The sequence below is a fragment of the Ostrinia furnacalis genome, unplaced genomic scaffold (assembly GCF_004193835.3).
Source record: "Ostrinia furnacalis isolate ACB-3 unplaced genomic scaffold, ASM419383v2 OfSCF4245, whole genome shotgun sequence".
Lineage (NCBI taxonomy): Eukaryota > Metazoa > Arthropoda > Insecta > Lepidoptera > Crambidae > Ostrinia > Ostrinia furnacalis.
In genome coordinates, this window is record NW_021134484.1 from 829,059 (window position 1) to 848,464 (window position 19,406).

At 39.2% G+C, this 19,406-nt stretch overlaps 1 protein-coding gene across 1 annotated transcript; it reads left to right on the plus strand.

The window, feature by feature from the left end:
- The first annotated feature begins 380 nt into the window (after positions 1 to 380).
- Positions 381 to 19,144, plus strand: LOC114359180 (uncharacterized). Its single transcript, XM_028313463.1, has 5 exons — positions 381 to 687; positions 7,812 to 7,951; positions 13,803 to 13,988; positions 15,502 to 15,640; positions 19,020 to 19,144. The coding sequence occupies exons 1-5, from the start codon at positions 600 to 602 to the stop codon at positions 19,142 to 19,144; spliced, it is 678 nt and encodes a 225-aa protein (XP_028169264.1). The 5' UTR covers positions 381 to 599.
- Positions 19,145 to 19,406: the final 262 nt, after the last annotated feature.

A 19,406-nucleotide genomic window follows, 5' to 3' on the forward strand; every position in this document is an offset into this window, starting at 1 on the left:
ATCTTGATATTATGTAGTCATGACAACAAATACAATTATGCCCAGAAAACCTATCTCAATGCAACGCAGTACCATAAATCAATCAATCATAATCGTACTTTTATAAATTACTACTATTATTAACATACCGCCTTTGATATTTTTAAATCCCTTTTTTCCATTCCCGGCTAATTTACTCGTATTTTTAAATTTCAGCTTCTACCAAAATCGGTTCTATAAACTTTCTATATTTTCGCTGTTTCTTTGCATTTTCAAATTGATTCCACGCATTCATTTCTAAAATATGTTTAACAGATATCTTATTGTGCTTTGGGGGAATTTTTCAAAATGACACGGAACCCAAAATGATCTATGAAGTCAGGTCACGTTTAGATTAAAATACCCCTCGCCCGAGTCTAGCGCACAGTGGAGCGAGGATAGTGACGCTCGGCGCCCGCGCACAAAACGCACACACGTATCAGGCGGATTAGTTCTCGCAACTCGCGCTCTTAGGAATGGACAAATGACAATCATAACTTAAAATAAGCTTGAAAATTATGTTTTTATTTAGATGATCAGAGAGCAAAGCATTTGAAGTGCGTGGACTCAGTGAAGACAATATGTGTGATAAAATGAAGTTACTGTTCGTCTGTTTGGTGGCGCTCGCGCACCAAACTGCTTCCGAAGATGTGATCTACTCATTAACTAGTAAGTATGGATTACATTTCATTCTGTTACTAATATTACCTACATCTGACGTAGTAGCCTTAAGCGCCGGTAATAATTTCGGCTACGGCTATTGATTGCCTCCAGGCACTAAGTCCGTCGATTGTAAATATTTTGGTGCAAAAACAAATAATAGAGAGCTACTGACTTCGTGAATAAGGATATTTATCTTTTTTGGATGTAGCCTACTTATTGTAACCTAGCAAAGAATGCGTTAGATCAAATTGGAAAAATCTCAACTACTTTTAAAAACATCGCTCTTCATTGTTGTAAGATACTTTAGTCCTCAATAACTCCCTATCAAGTCTAACTAATGAGTAGTTATTCTCTACGATAACAAAAACAAAGAGTTCCTAATTAACGTAGTGGATGATAGACGTGGTGATTTCGAACTTTTACTTTGGGAAAAAAGAAAATTTTCAAATATGACGCTGAAAACTGTAAAAAATGATAGTCACTGCTATCATTAATTTCAGTTCAGCAGCCGGTTCTCTGTTAAGCTAATATTATGTAGCAAGAGCATAGCAGTAGATACAGATAATAATAAACAATCATACTTTGCTATTTAGACAAGTCTAGAACTAGGCCTTGGCCGAGATGATCTCAGGATATTGCCAAATGTAGACATTAGTAAAAGAGTTACGAGGAAAAATGACTGTTTGCTATCCACAGACGTAGGCACTCATAATATGTTGCAAGAAAGTTGTCTGTACTTACTAAGAAATAATTTCAATTACCATTTTACGCTTGTATAAAACATAAAGCTTAAGTAAACTTAAATGTATACAACCCTAAGGCTGAAAGCACAAGGGAACATCTTTTGGGAAAGTTCACTAATTCTTGAGCCTCTTGGTTGGTGCAGATGCTTTGTAAGTTTGAAAGTGGAATGATGACTTTTGTTGTTATAAACATCTGAAGCTTTTTATAAGCTTGTAAGCTCTACGATGGCAGAGTCTTAAGAAAATCGAGACATATGCGACCCTACAGTGAGCTAAACTGTGAAGCTTAGATTTCCAGAATGCCGTTCATGAAGTCGGACTTTAAAAACCGGCATAAGTGCCTACCATAGCCTAACTGAAATGACCTAGCAAGCCTCTCTCAAAGGCATATTACTTAAACAGACAATCAGGTATTGACCTGATTGAGGATATTGGTCCCAGCCACGCTGGAAACAATTACATACCCGAAGTGATTTTAACTTGGGAACACGTATAGTCTTACTCTCTTTAATAAAACTCAAGAACAAGCAGAAAGGCAAATCGGTAAACCTTAACACCTGTGCTTAAACACGTAATTTCCTGTCTACCAATAACATATTTCAGTAGATCGTTCTGCCAAAGTTTGCTATGACATAAGTGCTAACCAACCAACCAAGATAACCACGAATTATTATACTTGCACCTTGCACAGCTTTCATATCATTATCATCATCTCAGCCATAGGACGTCCACTGCTGAACATAGGCCTCCTCCTTTGCTTTCCATGTTGCCCGGTTGGAAGCGGCCTGCGTCCAGCGCCTTTACGTACCTTTCATATCGTAGCAGATGAAAATTGAACCTGCGACGATCAATCTCCTCACGTGTGGAAGTACCATTAATTTAATACAATGACCCTGATACATTATACAACGAACGACATAATCACATACACGGTCAACGAGGTACCTTACAATCTTATGGAATTAATTAAAAAGATGACCCTAGACTAGAATGCAGTCAATTTACCAAAACTTGCTGCAAATAAACTACCAAAAGCTTCCAAAACTACAATGTAAATCAACTAAAAAAACACATAGTGGCAGTGCAATGAAAGTACCTAATCCTTTAGTTCTTGTTTCAAGTGCATGTCGAAAAAACAAAATAAGCACAGGGCTATACGAGCTCAATGAGTTCTTTCTAAGCTCTTAAAGATTGTGGTTTTTATTTACAAAATAAACTGGTTTTGTTTGAGTTGATTAAACTATATAGGTACAACTCAAGATCAACTTTCGTAACTAATGTCGTTCCCGCGTCAGTGTTACCTGTGTTGCACAACTTTGTTATTGAAATTTGATAGTATTATGTAAATTATGCATCAGCGAGCCTTGTTCTAATAACGCCTAGATATCAACACACAGTTGAAAATTTAAAATTATTTTTTAGTTTAGTTATGTAGCTATAAATATGATATTGTCTGTCCGTTTGTTCGTTGAGCCTGTAATTGTCTACGTTTTTAATAAACCACGAACTGTAGGAACTTCGGTGAATTATCATAAGCATTAGGTACTTCAATTGTTAAAAAGCTTGCATCTCTTTTAGCTATTCATATTTTCTTCCTTAAAAACTTATTTATTAGCTATTATCAAGCTTAACTATGTTTCAGTTGTTATAATTTACGAACGTGTTTCAATAATTTCCCGACCTCTGTAAGCACGAAAACTACAAAATACTCTTTATGAGGCCTTGGAGATGGCACAAGGTTTTTGGCATGTGCATGTTAACTTCTATTTGATAATATTCCGATTATTTGGTGTTAATTAATAGTTAAACGAACGTCAACTTGTAATTTTATGTTACTCCGCAAATACCTACATGTATCGTGAAATAAAAACATGCATAATGTGACTTACGGATGTTGAAAATATTATTTTTGCTACGTATTTACACAAGTCTTAAATCTCGAAAAAAACAAGTAGGAACAAACAAATCGTTTGCTGAATTAATTCGATCAGGAATTAATAAAATACAGTCATATTCGTTACAAGGCAATTCACTTGTGTCCAATACCATCATCATCATCATCATTTCAGCCACAGGACGTCCACTGCTGAACATAGGCCTCCCCCAATGCTTTCCATGTTGATCGATTGGTAGCGGCCTGCGTCCAGCGCTTCCCTGCTACCTTTACGATGTCGTCGGTCCACCTTGTAGGTGGACGTCCCACGCTGCGTTTTCCGGTACGCGGCCTCCATTCCAGAACCTTTCTGCCCCATCGGCCGTCAGTTCTGCGTAGGTACTATGTGCCCTGCCCATTGCCACTTCAGCTTGCTAATACGTCGGGCTATGGTATATGGTATCGGACAATGGCATATTGCTAATACGTCCAATACCATACTGCCATCGTAATGATAATATTTATTGTCAATACGATTAATCTTAATTGAGATTAATATAATTTTATTTGCCTCAAACACACACTTTTTGTTCGATAAATTAACTACATAGCTACTGTTCACTGTTTGGGAAGCGGTCTATTCTTATCATTTTCCTAACTAGCATCAAAATTGATGGGCCTTATAATTCAAAGCTTGATTATTCTTAAAAAGCCATCATTGTACTTGAGCATGCAGCTTGGACGTCCATCCACAAGGTGGACTAACGACTTGATAAAGGCAGCAGGAACCGTGCGATGTGGAAGCCATTGGGGAAGGCCTATGTTCAGCAGTGTCCTGTGGCTGAAATGATGATAATGATGTTGATGATGATTCTCAGGCTAATGAGCGGCTCAATATTAGCTGAGCCGATGCTCAAGTGGATCTTTGGATAAAAATATTTAGTATCAACTAGAATTTACACAGTTTGGAATTACACAATTCCGCTGATATTTTACGTATCATAATCTTATGCAAGGTGTTTATAACTGAAAAACGAATAACATTTTTTAACAATTTTCATTCTCAAGATGTTTATGCAAATGCGCCGGATAGAGTATTCAAGCAAACGTTTCAGAGGTTAACAATGTACTTTTTTTGCTTGTCATGGTAACGTCTACAGTACTTAAGACGCAGAAAAGTCGAATTTCAATCAAGAAACACACATTATTCGCGTTGGTATTGGTGACTATTACATAATTATAAGGCCCGATTCGACCAAACTTTTAGCCGAGAATAACTCCTGGTATAACTGACACATTGACAGTTTCAGTATGGGAAATATGTCAAAACTGGCGATTTATTCAGAAATTGAACTTGTTACTTCAATTTTATTTTACATTTTTATCAAATTATACAAAGTACTTTTTTTTGCACACCACTTTAGTTTCTGAGATTAATATTTACTCTTGTTTGGTCGAATCCACCCTTTAAACAACAGCTTAGTTACTGAACAATTTTTCTATTAACAAGGAAATGTCTATGATGATTTTATACCTGATTAGTCAGAGTCCTATTTAGCTACAAGTTTAAAGTTAGTCATAGAGTTAAAAGATTTAAACATAAATAAAAAATTTAATGTTAGTTGAACATGATACCTACATCAACATGATACTTTTCGTATGTACGAGTATGCACGTGAGACGTGACTATTCATAAGGTAGGTAAGTAAATGTAAGAATCTATTGTGTACTGTACACGCTCGCGACCCTTCAGACATGAAATGTCAAGATAATGAAAATGAGCCATCATTAGGTTTGACGTTTAATATCTTGTTTTTCTTAACTACCTCAAAATTTTCAGTAAGTATTTAAACTATGTGACTGTTTGTGCCATCTAAGTTAAAAACGCACTTTTTTACGCACACGCAAGAACATTACTACTTTATAATTCTGCAGATCTTACAGAACCTTTTTGCCGCTGTATCGATGTTTTTCCCCAACCCCTTTTTAGCCCCCCTTCCTCCTTCTAAATAAATTAGAGAGGGTCGATAACCTGACAGTCAAAAAATATTGAATTGATTTTTAAATAATGGTTTCCTAAGAATATGTGGTATAATACTAATCATTTTTATTTTGTTAAAAGGGGGTTCACTTTTTGAATCGGTAGTCCGATGATGTGAAATTATTGCTTTAGATATTAGGTATAGGCTTGAATGAACTTACTATCGAAATGATAATAATTTTATGAATAGTCACAAAAACACATTAAAAATACCTTTGCAGATGGCTAAAAAACCTTCAGCTTGTGGTACTAAGCTTTTATTACTTTAGTAGGTAATTAGCAACATACGTTTATTTGTTATAATCTCTGCACAGTTTAGTTGATGTTTTTACAAAACTGCTAGGCAAAAGCATTTAGAGGTGCTAATTACTGAACTTATGAGGCCGGGTGTCGCAACAAAAATACTTATGGTCACAAAGTCACGGTCCCTCTAATACACTCGCGAGCAAAAGTATGGAATCACATACATGAAGTTGTTTCCACGCGATCTTGTGTACTAACGAATTTGTTAGTAACAAAAAAGTGGCACCATTTTAAAGATTAAACTTTTAACTTTAAATTGATACCAAATTCATTTAAATCACACCGTATTTAAAAAGATATCCTGGCTGATGTGAAAAGTAACGAAAAAGACATGTATCAACTGTTTGATAAGTCGCGAGTTGCGGCCTATTTAGCCCATATAAAAGCACGTGTTTTCGGATTTTTGATTTCACACGTTGATCCATTACACATCTCCGCTTCTTTTGACACTTTACCTGGGATTCTACACCTTCAGAAGCAGCACAAATCGTTGCACTATTGCAAGAAGGGCTCAGCCAGCGGGCTGTGGCACGTCAGCTCCTCATAAGCCAGTCCTGGGTTTCAAAAGTTTTAAGACGCTTTCGGGAGACTGGTGGCTTTATCCCGAGACCAAGTTTTGAAAGCGCCGGTGCACATCGCAGAAGGATGATCGTGTTTTCATGTCAACCTCTCCACTTTTTTTGTTACTAACAAATTCGTTAGTACACAAGATCGCGTGGAAACAACTTCATGTAAGTGATTCCATACTTTTGCTCGCAAGTGTAGTTACTGAATAAATTAGCACTTTATTTTCTACATACTTTGTAAGACGTCAACAGTTAAAGTATTCTATTTTTTATTGAAATTGGTTGGTCCTTTCGTGCGGATGGTTGTTTAAAAAACATTAGAATCTCTATCTCTACATACAGAGCTTCTACAATAAGAATAAAACGAGCAAAAGTAAATGAAGCTGAGTAGTTAAAAACTAAAGTAAAAGTGATACGATTTACGAGAAAACTTGATATCGGAGGTGTCTTGAGCCATATTCATCAAACAAATGCAACCAAAACTAATAAAATTACACCATAATTTATCTAGCTACTGTCCTTGTGTAATAGTTTAGCTAGAAGCAATTAAGCCAGGGCATAGGCGACAACGGGAAGGCGGTTTATGGGGCTCTAGCCAAACAGTCGTGACGCGGTCATATCAGGTGAAGGTCAAAGACAAGCGTCAACGTAATCACCGCGCGTGGCAGCCGCTTGACCGCTACGTAAAGGACTTGCCAATATTAGTCATGTTTACAATAAAATAAAATATTATTGGCAGGTAGCTAGGATAAGATAGGTCCTTAATTGATGTTTATTGTCCGAACTTTTCATAAAGGTTACTAAACCTTTGTTTGTCACCTATCATCCGCTTGCAATGGAGGAAAGTCGAACCTTAACTTCGAATTCCTCATTTGTTTTTCTGATTAGTTTCGTTGTAGGTCCAATGACAGTTTAACTTTCCCTCGGGAAAATTGACCTTCTCTGGTTGGGTTTTTATTGGCGCTCTAGCTGTAGATCCTGGCTACACATGAGTTGCAGCGGTAGGAACGAGAGGTGGGAATAGTCCCGTGTCTAATGCAAAAGGGCATACGAAAATAATATTACTTAATTATTTAACAAATGAAGCGACGATAACCCAACAGTGAAGGTGTTGGACTAGCCGACTCGTGATCGGAGGAACGCGGGTTCGATCCCCGCTGCCGCCGCTCGGCTATCGTGGTGAATCCACCCGGGACACAAGCATATTTAGGGGGTTAATTGCTAATTCTTTAAAAAAATAAGTAGGTAATTGGATTTGTGTTTAGGTTTCATAGAAACAATAGTCCAAAAGACAATGGTGATCCAAATTCCGACCCTCGGATCGAAAGCAACGCTGACACCGTTGGCCCAACTGTCATCAGAAAATAAAGATTGTTATTTCACAAATTACTAATAGTCCCGTTAGACCCTCGTACTAAACTAAGTTAAGTATGCTTGTGTAGTGAGCTTACCACAATAGTCGAGCGACGACGGGGCGCGTTCCCCAGTTCACAAGTAGGCCAGTCCGACCCCTTCACCGTTCGGCTATCGTGGCTTTAGAAAATACTCTGAACTGTTAGAATACACAATATTATGTAGTACTAAGTTACGTGTAACCTCCACAGAGGAGGAGTACTCGCGCATGCCTCCCGCCAACCACCTGGACCACTTCGACCACTGCGTGCAGCAGCCGAGAGGCACCTTCTGCACCGCGCACGCCGACCTGGTCTCCGACGGGCCCAGCGAACTGCTCCACATGATCAAGGTAGGAAGACACTTTCGTTTCAGCCGAATGACGTCCACAGCTGGACAAATGCCTCCCCCAAGGATTTCCACAACCGGTCCTGCGCTGCCCGCATCCAGGCACTTCCCGCGACCTTCACCAGATCATCGGTCCATCTAGTAGGGGGCCTGCCCACACTATATCTTCCGGCCCTTGGTCGCCCGCCACTCGAGAACTTTTCTGCCCCAGCGGCCATTAGCTCTGTGAGCTATGTGCACCGCTCACTGCCACTACTTGATTTTAGCGATTCGGTGCTCTTTATTTCGAACCAGACGCAGGTTAGCATACCACCCCTACATTTTCAATATTCTACTAGCTCGCACTAAGCATTTCTGCCTGCTTCTGCTTCTTTCTTTTCTGGGCCACTTCAAGGCGAAAGTTTATAGGCACTTACAGAGCAGGTATTACCATCCTAGACTGCATCTCACTTAACATCGCAGGTGCGATTGCAGTCATATACCTGCTTTGTGCTCCATAAAAACTAAACTCCTAAGGCCCCACTTCTCAGCACCAACAGACATGCTACACCAAAGTTAGTGGTAGGGCATTTAGGGCAAGCTGTATTTGACCGTTGGATCTAATTTAAAGAAGCGCATAGTTATGATAGTGGTGTAAGGAGCATGAAATATTGGCTTAGAAAAAAATAAAATTAACCTTTTTAAAAGGTAAACTGGTAAAGTTAAGATTTGATGGTTGCTCATTAACATGGCTCTAGTGATAATTTAATGAATAAATCAAAACAACTAAAGTCAAGGCCTACGATTGCAAAACATCACAATAAATTATACTAACGATGTAGAACAGACATCACTACAATATCCTCGTAGCCAAACTACGTCAATTTTGACGTCATTGACCGGTTTTGGAGACTTGACCCGCCTCTTGTAACTCTGACTTTTTATACCTCATTGATGCGTATATGACTTGAATTTGTTATTGATTTTGCTGAATTAATTAGTAGCTAGCTTTAGGTTGTATCAGGTATATTACCTAGCGACGGTGGAGGGGTCAGAGGAGGCGACAGTATGATCGCCTCCAGGAGCGACTGTGGTAGTGAAGGCTTTGTCCGGAATCCCACAGTTCCTTCCCACTTAAGGCGAATGACGGAGCACCGGGGTCTTTTAGTGGGTATGCCTTTGTCCTTCTGACTTGGTGAGCCCCACATAACCTACCCTGTCCCCGCAGGATAGGTATGCAATTGAATGCATTTTTTCCCCGAAAAAAAAAAAGGTATATCACCTAATGGTAATCAGCACTAGAGACGTCTATAACACGTAATAGTTTATTATGAATTTAAAATTTTCTATCAACTTTTTGCGACTGTTCCTCTGGTAGAGTCATAAACAGTGTTACGCTTTGTTATTGAGTCTTATGGGATTTTTTATTTACTACTCACTCCAGCCTATGTCAAGTTCTACTATTTATTACACCAATCTTGTAGCAATAAGGAAATACTGTCCTGCCTGTAAACAATTTTGCGAAAAATATTACCGCCAATTAGTAGTCACGTGTTATGTGCCCATTAATTAATGTTTACACTGTAGAGTCTATGGAATATCCTTTGAAGATGTTTTTTTGTATCTTTCATCAATATCATTTTAGCTATAGGACGTCCACTGCTGAGCATAGGCCTCCCCCAATGCTTTCCATGTTGATCGATTGGTAGCGGCCTGCGTCAAGCCCTTCCCTTTGTATCTTTATTAATTTAAATTTTTTTCATCTGCTGTACATAGGAGGGAATTTGACCGTAGCTTCGGCTGTCTCTTATTTACTTCCGATCAGAGACGAAATCACATGTAAATGATAGTTTAGCCTGTGGTTTAACTTTCATTGGTATAAGTGGACAAGCTAAAGTTCTGGATACACTGGAGTTACATTGGTCGGAATAAGATGTTGGAATAGTCCCGTACACGCACTGGTATAAAAGTTGAGGTGAAAAAAACAAATACAAAATAACATGTCGGCCGTTTGGTGTAGTGGTTCAGAACGGACTACTATGCCGAGAGGTCCCGGGTTCGATTCCCGGCCGGGCAGAAATTGAAATGATGAATTTTAATTTCTGTAACGGGTCTGGGTGTGACTATGTATTTTTATAGTTATACCTTGTGTGTTCCTTTTCTTTCTGTTCTTATCTTTGGTGTGCAATAAAGTGTATTTATTATTATTATCTTTATTAACTTTGGTTCTTAATTTTAAATATTTTTTTACTATTATTATTATTCCTTTATTCATCTTACTTTCTTATTTTTAATTTTTTCTTTTTACAATGTAATTATTATCAAAAAATAAAAATACATTATAAAAACAAAAATCTTAAAAATAGTTAACCCGCTGGCAGCGGAGCAGGGCCCAGGCTACCGGTGGTCAGGGTCACAGGCTGAGGAACCTCCGGACAATGCGTGCCGTGCTGAGGATCACCGCCTTTTGAATCTGACCCTTGAGCCAACCATCTAGCGAGAGCTTCTTTAGATGTTGGTCGAAGCTCTTCGCTATTAGCCCGTNGGTACTACCAGATTTGTAGAGCAAGGTGGTGACACCGGTAGTCATGAAGGCTGGAAGGGACCCGAGCTCGAGGGCTTCTTGAAATTGTGTTGCTAAGCGGTCATGTGAGCATCGAATCCATTTAATCCAAAAGTTGTGCAATCCGTCCGGTCCAGGGCTCTTCCAGTTCTGGGCCGTACTGATTGCACTACTAACGTCTTCGGGGTCTATAACAATAGACCCCATAGATTCGATGGACTCACATTCACGCTCAATTACACGCATCCAATCACCCTCCGTATGTTCAACGGGCATCGACCAAATGCCACGCCAGAAATCAATCATGGTATTGACATCTGGCAGCTGCCCGTTGCTCACACGTTGATCAGATCCCTCCCATCCCCGGTACACCCTCCTCTGGTCACTTTGGAAGACGCGATTTTGCCAGTATCTGTTCACGCGTTCTTTATAGCGACGAATACGGTTTGCCCATGCATAGACTTTTTGCTTTAGGTAGTCAATGCGTTCTGTGACACATGCCATGTAGTCCTGAGGTAGAACGCCAGTCCCAGCAAAGGCTTGTGCCACAAAACGCATGANTAGCTTTGCAATGAGAGTTCTGAATGCATTATTATTATTATATTTATGTATTTAAAAAAAAAGTATATAAGTAGTATATCCGTTAAGCTAGCACCCATAACACAAGCATTAAGTTGCTTACTTTGGGGCTAGCTGGCGCTGTGTGAAATTGTCCAAAGATTTATTTATTTATTTATAACAATAAATGGATTAGAAACCAGTCTTATTTTATAGCGCGAATAGGACATAACTAATTATCCTAGTATGTTTAACGAAGTACAGTAAATGATCAATAAATGCCACGTGTATTCGTGTGGGCATGCAGTTGAACTTTATTGCAGTTGATCTTTTGGACCTTTATCTATGTTTATTAAACAAAGTTATTTGAATAGTTTATTCTATGGTTTTACTAGCATTTCCTGCGGTTTTTTTGATAGAGATGATGATTTTTTGGAATTTAGGGGATTAGTCTCAAAAGTTCCAGAGATTTATGCCCGTTTTCTCCATCAATCCCTAATATTTAAGTAACCCCTATGAAAACAAAATTCCTGATATGTGTTACCATAGGGGTCACTTAAAAATTAGGGATTGGTGGTGAAAACAGGCATTAGCAAACATAGTTTACGAAAAACATCAGTATCTTTTTGAAGAGTAAACAAACTAAGTATTATTGTATTGTTGTTTATAATTTTGTCGTTGTTTTGTTGTGTATTGCAGTTGGTGTACCTTTATTAATAAAATAAAATAATATACCAACTTTATGACGTTACTACGAAATGACGCAGTTCCGGAGCAACCAAACGTATACTTTGAACCCTTGTTAATATCTCCATATTCGCGCTTGTCTGTTTCAGAGCAGACACGACAACATCCATGTTACTTAAGAAGGGTCACGGCATATGTACAACAATATTTTTCTGGAAAAAAATAGATATTTTAATTTATTTTCTTATAATTTATTGAGAATCCGCGTAAGTACCGACTGTCAACGTACATGGTATCTACATTGTAGAATTTTTGTAATGTTGTTGTTTTTTACTGACTCGTAGTATGGCTCTATGTTTATGCCATCTTTTGTGCTTGCTTAGCTAATTAAAATGGTGATTAATTTCGGTAGCCTTCACAAAGTTGTTAAAATTCTACCCTGCTCACGTCATATATTCAAAAAACACCCATTAAAGCGCTTATTTGACATTTATCATATAATAAAAAGGTGAATTACCGTTCTAAATGATTGAGTGTTAAATGACCATCAGGACAAATAATGTTTTTTACATGTATGAACATGATTTTTTTTTACATATTTTGATAGATTGTTGTGCCATGATAGTGTGTTATGTTTTTTTTATTTATTGTTGTTGAAATCTATATGCCTTTATGTGAGTGCGAGAGCTTAATGTAGTAAAATCTTCATTCATCTTGATAAACGAACTACTTTCATACTTTTATTGCGCACTAAAGTCGGAACTCTACTTGAACGCATGTCTACGAGCTACGAGTTTAATAATCACTGTCACCACTAATAAATCACCGAATAGTCATAGAATACAGGGAAATACCCTAAAACTGGTTGGTTGTTAGCTAGAGCGTGAAACTGACCCATAACAAATATGACCATAACGGCACTCGATCTACGCAGATAATTATATTTGCCTAATGCATTCCTTTTCCTATTGTGTTCCTCAAATACTCGTAGTTACCTATAACCACCAATACCTCACCATTGACATGTGGCATGTACATGTCACAAGTTAAGACAGGGACCTTTTTGGTCCCCTGCTGCAACGCCGCTTAGGTAATTTTGCCGATGCCCTTCTTCTGACCTTATTAAAGATATTACCTATCTTGTGACTGATTTTGAAATGTTGCTATAAGTATGTACCTACATATTTTCAAGTAGATTTTGAAATGTTGCTATAAGTATGTACCTACATATTTTCGTCGAAGAAGTGGCGCTTCTCTTCCTAAACCCCACAGCCAGAATATAACGCCCCAGATCTATACTGGGCTCGGGGATAAATATTTATTTATTTTTATTCAAAAGACTTTATTGCACACACAACAATGTTCCGTACATATTGTAGTTGTTCCATGTTCAGTTATAGCTTATGTTATGACCTTACAAAATGAAGCAATTTATGATTATGAAAAACTGTGAAGCAGCATTGGACTACCCAATTTACGCTAACTACCATTAGTCAATCCAAAAAAGTCAGTCAGTAATTGTCTTAAATAGCTTGAGTTGTTGTCTCGTAGCAAATGATAAAAAATCTTTTCATATGACTTTAGGAACTAGAAGACTATTTTAACATTAGGCCCGGTTGTCACAAAGGCGGAGCGGAGCAGAGAAATGTCTTGAACAACCAATCAGACTGATGTCATTCAGATTTAATGAAATTGATAGAGTGAATTATCATCATCATCATTTCAGCCATAGGACGTCCACTGCTGAACATAGGCCTCCACCAATGATTTCTACAGTCGTCGGTTGGTGGCGGCCTGCATCCAGCTTTATGAGGTTTTTTAAGCATTCCGGTACGTGACCTCCACTCCAGAACCTTGCCCCATCGGCCGTCAGTTCTGCATACTAACTATATGCCCTGCCCATTGCCACTTCAGCTTGCTAATCCGTTGGGCTATGTCAGCGATACTAAGTTACTACTAAGTTACTGTTAATACTAAGTTAAGTTAATACTAAGTTCGCCTAATGTTACAATTTTGGCATTGAAGTATAAATAAATACCGGCCCTTATTATTCTGTTCCCCTTTCCAGGCTTACTCGGCGCACGTCACCACGCACTACAACTACACGAAGCTGAAGTATGGACTGTGCCTGACCCAGACCTGCCGCCAGTTCTACAACGGCAGCGAGAGCGAAGACGACCTCAGAGTGGCCACGGAGGCCTGCCTTAACCACACCCTGGCTGCCGAGTATAATCTTAAGGCTAGGGTCACGGAGGTGAGACAAAATCATGCTTCTATCGACATCTTACAACTGCGCATCTTGTTGACTGCGACTCCCTCGCACTCACCCGCACATTTGCCCGCGTTCGCCCCGTTCGTACCAGAACGTCGATGTGACGTCACGGCCGCCAGATGCGAAGTTAACTCGACCGGGATGTACGGTATACTCTAGCGATGGGCGTTATTCGTTATCACTGGTTATTAAACGAGTGATTAGCCTGACCAGTGATCACTCGTTATCCAAAAACGCCTAGACTAGTTTTTTTCTTAACGTCATACAACGTTAGAATCTCTTCGTTATTCAACACGATTGTTTCCACAACGCTCTGAAGCTAAACTGAATTCACTCTTAAGCAAACAACATAAGGTAGATGTTTGGTTGACACAAAAAATAACGTGTTTCCCGCTTCGTTATGACAGTTTTGAGGACAACGTCGTACATTGACAATTCTTGAACATATTTTTTGTAACCTAAAGGAGTAAAGCGAGTAATGTATGGTGTCCAAATAATAAGGATCGCAACGAATCGAGTGCGTGTGCGAGTGAGAAAGCTATAGGACGTTAACATAAGTGTGGATGAAATAGGTATAATCTTCGTCGTATGTTAGATAGTCAATCGAATTTGAGTCTTATTTTGAAGGTCATAAGTTCCTAAAGGCCTTGCAGCTAACCAAACACCTAACGTTATTATTATCACTCTTGCTTGAGCGTTGTGGAAATAACTTCGTTTAAAAAAAACTAGTTTTGAAAACGTTATTCGTGATTCGAAAACCGTCGCGTTTCGTTATTTCAAAAACCCATCACGACACATCTTTAGTATACTCGCGTAATAGCTGATTTGCATTATCTAAAGATTTTATAATTGTATTTTAAACGTCACATCACCAAAAAATATTATGTTCAACTTTGTAATTTTTTTTTCTATCGAGATAAAAAAGTAAGCTCAAAGGCCAAATCTTACACATATTATGAAATGTCATATTTGCATAGAAAGACGTTCTAGAGCAAAAAATATTCACTCTTAATTTTCTAGCGTTTTACAAAAACTTAATTTGCCTTTTGCATTGTGACGGTCGCGGTAGTAAAATCAATATGCATAATTTAATTATCCATCAGTATTTAATTAATATATTTTAGTATCCATGCACTTAGTACTAAATGTACCCAATTATTGGTCTAAATTATGCTGAATTTTAGTGTCAGCCATCCTAATGAGATCGTCGGTCCATCATACTGTGACCTCCCAAACAAAAACAATAAATCTTCGCTTCGTAAGTGGAGCATTACTTTGTCAATATAAGATCGTTTCATCAACGAAGACGCGTCCCCACCAATTTTTGGTCGAGGGAAGCGGGGTGCCGGGAGTTTGATCCGAGCAATCCGAGCGTCATTATTGTAGTGTGCGTATGCACTCATTTATAATTTAGCGTGTATAACAAACATTCGCGGAAGAATGGTGGGGCGCGTCTTCATGGATGAAACGATCTATAACATTGCGTTTAAAACAGCTGAACTGCTACTTCGAGCACAAGAGCAAGTACTCGGTGGACTGGCTGGACCGGCTGGTGGTGCTGCTGCTGCTGGCCATCGTGGCGGCCAACGTGCTGGGCACCGTCTACGACTCAAGTAGGGACGAGACGAAGCCAGGTACGTTCACAGCACACCAGGATACACCTTCTCCTCCTCATCAGAGGGCGTAGTGTGTTTACTTCAAACGCATTCGATGTCGACACACTGCGCCGCGCTCCGCCGCGGTCCGCGTGACATCATATAAAAAATCCCGCGCGCAAACGCGTTGTTAGTGTGTTGTGCCGCGCGTGTTTTCTATACAAACTGAGGTAGTACTTGCATACAATCCGCGTACCGCGGCGGAGCGCGGCGCAGTGTGATCATCGCCTAAATGTATGACGGATTGTATAGCGCCCCTAGCGCAAGGCATTTTCTGGAGAAACAAATTATCTTGGGACAAATGGAAGGCAGACGCGCTCGGGGCAGGGCACCGACGAGATGGTCGGATGCGGTGAGGAAGACGGTGGGCGGGAGTTTGCATCGTGCGGTCCACACAGCCTATGACCGCAGTCTGTGGAGGAACACTATCTGTGGTCTCGATCCTCATCAGTGAGGGACCGAGGAAGAAGAAGAAGAAAAACTACATATATTTTTTAAACGCAGTCGATGTCGAATGCGTTAGTCGTAAACTCACACTACGCCCTCGGATCATTTAGTCTCTATTGCAGGAACACGACCCTTTTCAATTTAACAGAGGCAAACGGAAGAAGTGGTCTACACTCCCCACGTTGGCCAGACGGGTTGGGGAAGCTACACAGCCAGCCATTTTGTCGCAAAATAGCATACAACATCGTCTTCCATTATCCAAGTCTGTCGTCATAACAACAATTTTAACACTAAAAGCATTGTTGTGTTCCGGAAGATGGAGGTAAGATAGTCAGTCCTTCCGTTTAGGATTCCGGGTGAAGCTCGCTTCCATCGACTGAATCACATCACCCACCATCCATCAGGTGATATGTAGCCATGCAAGCCAAGCACCACTTTGTCCACATCCAGGGTAGCGCAGGAACGATCATTGTGGAAATTCGTGGGGGCCTTTGTCCAGCAGTGGACGACATTAGGTTGAAAACGAACAAAGTTGCCATAGTATTCCAAACATGAGGTTTGGCTAGCTACGCATTCACTACTATAATTTCACTGATATTTATATCAGTCAGTTACTGAAAACCACCATAATGTCGTCATACCTATTTGTCGTTTGTCGTCACGCCGGTTCTACTATGTTTTTTTTGCAAATAAATTAAGATTGTTTTTGTTTACTAGCCATTAATATTGATTACCTACTACTAGACACAAAAAATATTTATTATGCTCTATTTCATGTCAATATCTTAATAATTATTTTAGAACCGGTTCTTAATTTTTTTTTGATAAAATAACAACTTTAATGTCGTCATTTTATTTATTACATTAAACCCAGCTTTGACCATGAATCCAAACTAGTAGTAAAGAGTAGTAAAGCAATATGAAGTACACTTACTTCAAATTATAGGTATGTTTTCCGTACCCGTAGATTTATGACTCTCACGACTCACAAGGCTCTAGGTTCCATTTCCAGGTGGGTATTATAGATGACCTAAACTGAACTGTCCCACCAAACTCTTTGATAGGGGGACACCACCATCGTTCAACATTAAAATAAACCTTGTTTAATAGCCTATCTAATCTGATAATAAACATTTAGATAAAGTTAAATTAAAAAAAAACTTAACTTTATTTTTGAAACATCAAAACCTTAAAACAAAACAATTATTTTATTTTTAATTTTTGAAAAAAATAATAATCCGTGGATCCACCTAAGACTCTCCTGACACATCTGCAGCGGTTCTGCATACTCAAAATAAGGGTGTCAATATCCTGCTGTGGAATACTGTCCCAAGTCCTGCTAAGATGCAAGAAAAGCTGGTTTTCATGCACAATAGCTTCAGGGAAATTCCTAAGAGCTCTTCTCTGAAGCATATCCCAGGCATGCTCAATAGGATTTAAGTCAGGGTATTGTGCAGTAGGCCTAAGATGCGCGCCATGATAAGCGGTTATCACGCTATTTTATCGATTTTCCCCATACATTTTGACGTCAATAAAAGTTATCACGGCGCGCATCTTAGGCCTGCAGGCCAGTCTAAAGCTTGGATATCATGCCGTTGTAACCAACTTGTAATGATACGTTCCGTATGTGGACGGGCATTTCATTGTCGTGCATTAGCTGGAAATTTTGTCCCATTTGCTATCTGTGGGGCAAGATTACAGGCTCTAGAACCTCATCTCGGTGAAAACGGGCGTTAAAGTCGTATCACATAGCGTTTGCCTGCCCGCTCTACGTCGGGGAAAATCTTAAAAACAGACTATTTAGTTCATTACGAAAAATTTTAATTCATATAAATTACGTATAAATTAACACAATTATTGTAGAGAGAATCACATAATTCACAAATAAAAGCAGAACAATTTTCCACATGAAATTAAGTACCTGAAACAATCGAAAGATGGCGCTGTAGCCACTTAGAAGGCGGTGAACAAGTATTTTTTCCGATAAATAAGTAGAGAGTGTTTGTCGATTTGTTTAAAGCAGTCTTAATAATTTGTGACTCTAACTCATTAACGGGGTTGGTTTTACTTACATTATTTTTGGAAAGGTAAAAGTTTATCGACAGATCCGGCAGTGCCTGGCGATAAATTTTTACTTGCAGAATACCTAAAGTACGGCCAACGAGAAGCGATACCAAATGTAAACAATATCATTGTTATTTGGAATAGTAGGGGTGGGTCGCACCACCTATCTTTAACGGTAACTATGACGATAACCGGTGCTTTTTGTATGGATTACCACTTAAGATGGTGCAACCCAGCCTAAGGGTTTGACTTTGACATATTTTGGCGGGAGAACGAGACATTACGACAAATACACAAGATGGGAAGAGACAGAATAGATAGTCAATTCGAAAGTCGAATCGACCTTTTGTATCGCTTCTCGTTGGCCGTACTTTAGACTAAGTTGCTCTACCTTATTTTAATCGAAAAAATAACCGGTGCTCTTTGTATGAAGTTTGACAGATTTTTGACTTTATCTAAAAGTTTATTATCAGATTAGATGGCTATTAAACAAGGTTTATTTTAATGTTCAGGTGTCTTAACAAAAAGTTAATAGAATTTTAGTTATTTAGGTTTAATTGAAATATCCCTAGACCATGTTATGTGTGTATTTACTGTATTTTGAAACACGGAATTACGAATAGGCTACCGCCGTCGTCGCGTCAGTCTCTGAGCTATGTCAGACGCCCATCAGATTATTAAATTGACAGCAGAATATTGTGATAACCTAACACGAAAAACTTGATAGGTATATCTCACCGTGTCCTCGGTTTAAGGGACCTCACGAAGCCCAAACATATTAGTGGAGAAATGTTATGAACTATGTTGGGATCTAATTAACAATAATGAAATTAATTATAAATTCCAGGAAACCCTATGTTGCTGGCGTTCTCAATCCCCGGGAACTGGAAGCAGCTGATGTCGGACGGCCCCTCGGACCCCCACGTGGAGCTGTTAAAACCTCTGCATGGAATCAGGTATACATCAGGATAATAATGTTCCACGCAAGCGAGGAATAAGAGCGGGACAGAACAGACTCTCGCCAAAATATTTGCAATAAGAAGCTATCTTCACACACTGGAATTATACATTCACGTTGTTTCAGCCAAATGACGTCCACTGCTGGACAAAGGCCTCCCCCAACGTTTTCCACAATGAACGGTCCTGCGCTGCCCGCATCCAGGCTCTTCCCGCGACCTTTACCAGATCGTCGGTCCACCTAGTAGGAGGCCTGCCCACGCTACGTCTTCCAGCC

What these genes read in the sequence shown, in the direction of transcription:
- LOC114359180 (XM_028313463.1), top strand. Translation starts at nt 600, where the DNA reads ATGTGTGATAAAATGAAGTTACTGTTCGTCTGTTTGGTGGCGCTCGCG. An exon ending in AACTGCTCCACATGATCAAG is followed by an intron (nt 7,952 to 13,802) that starts GTAGGAAGACAC and finishes TCCCCTTTCCAG; the next exon opens with GCTTACTCGGCGCACGTCAC. An exon ending in TTAAGGCTAGGGTCACGGAG is followed by an intron (nt 13,989 to 15,501) that starts GTGAGACAAAAT and finishes CGTTTAAAACAG; the next exon opens with CTGAACTGCTACTTCGAGCA.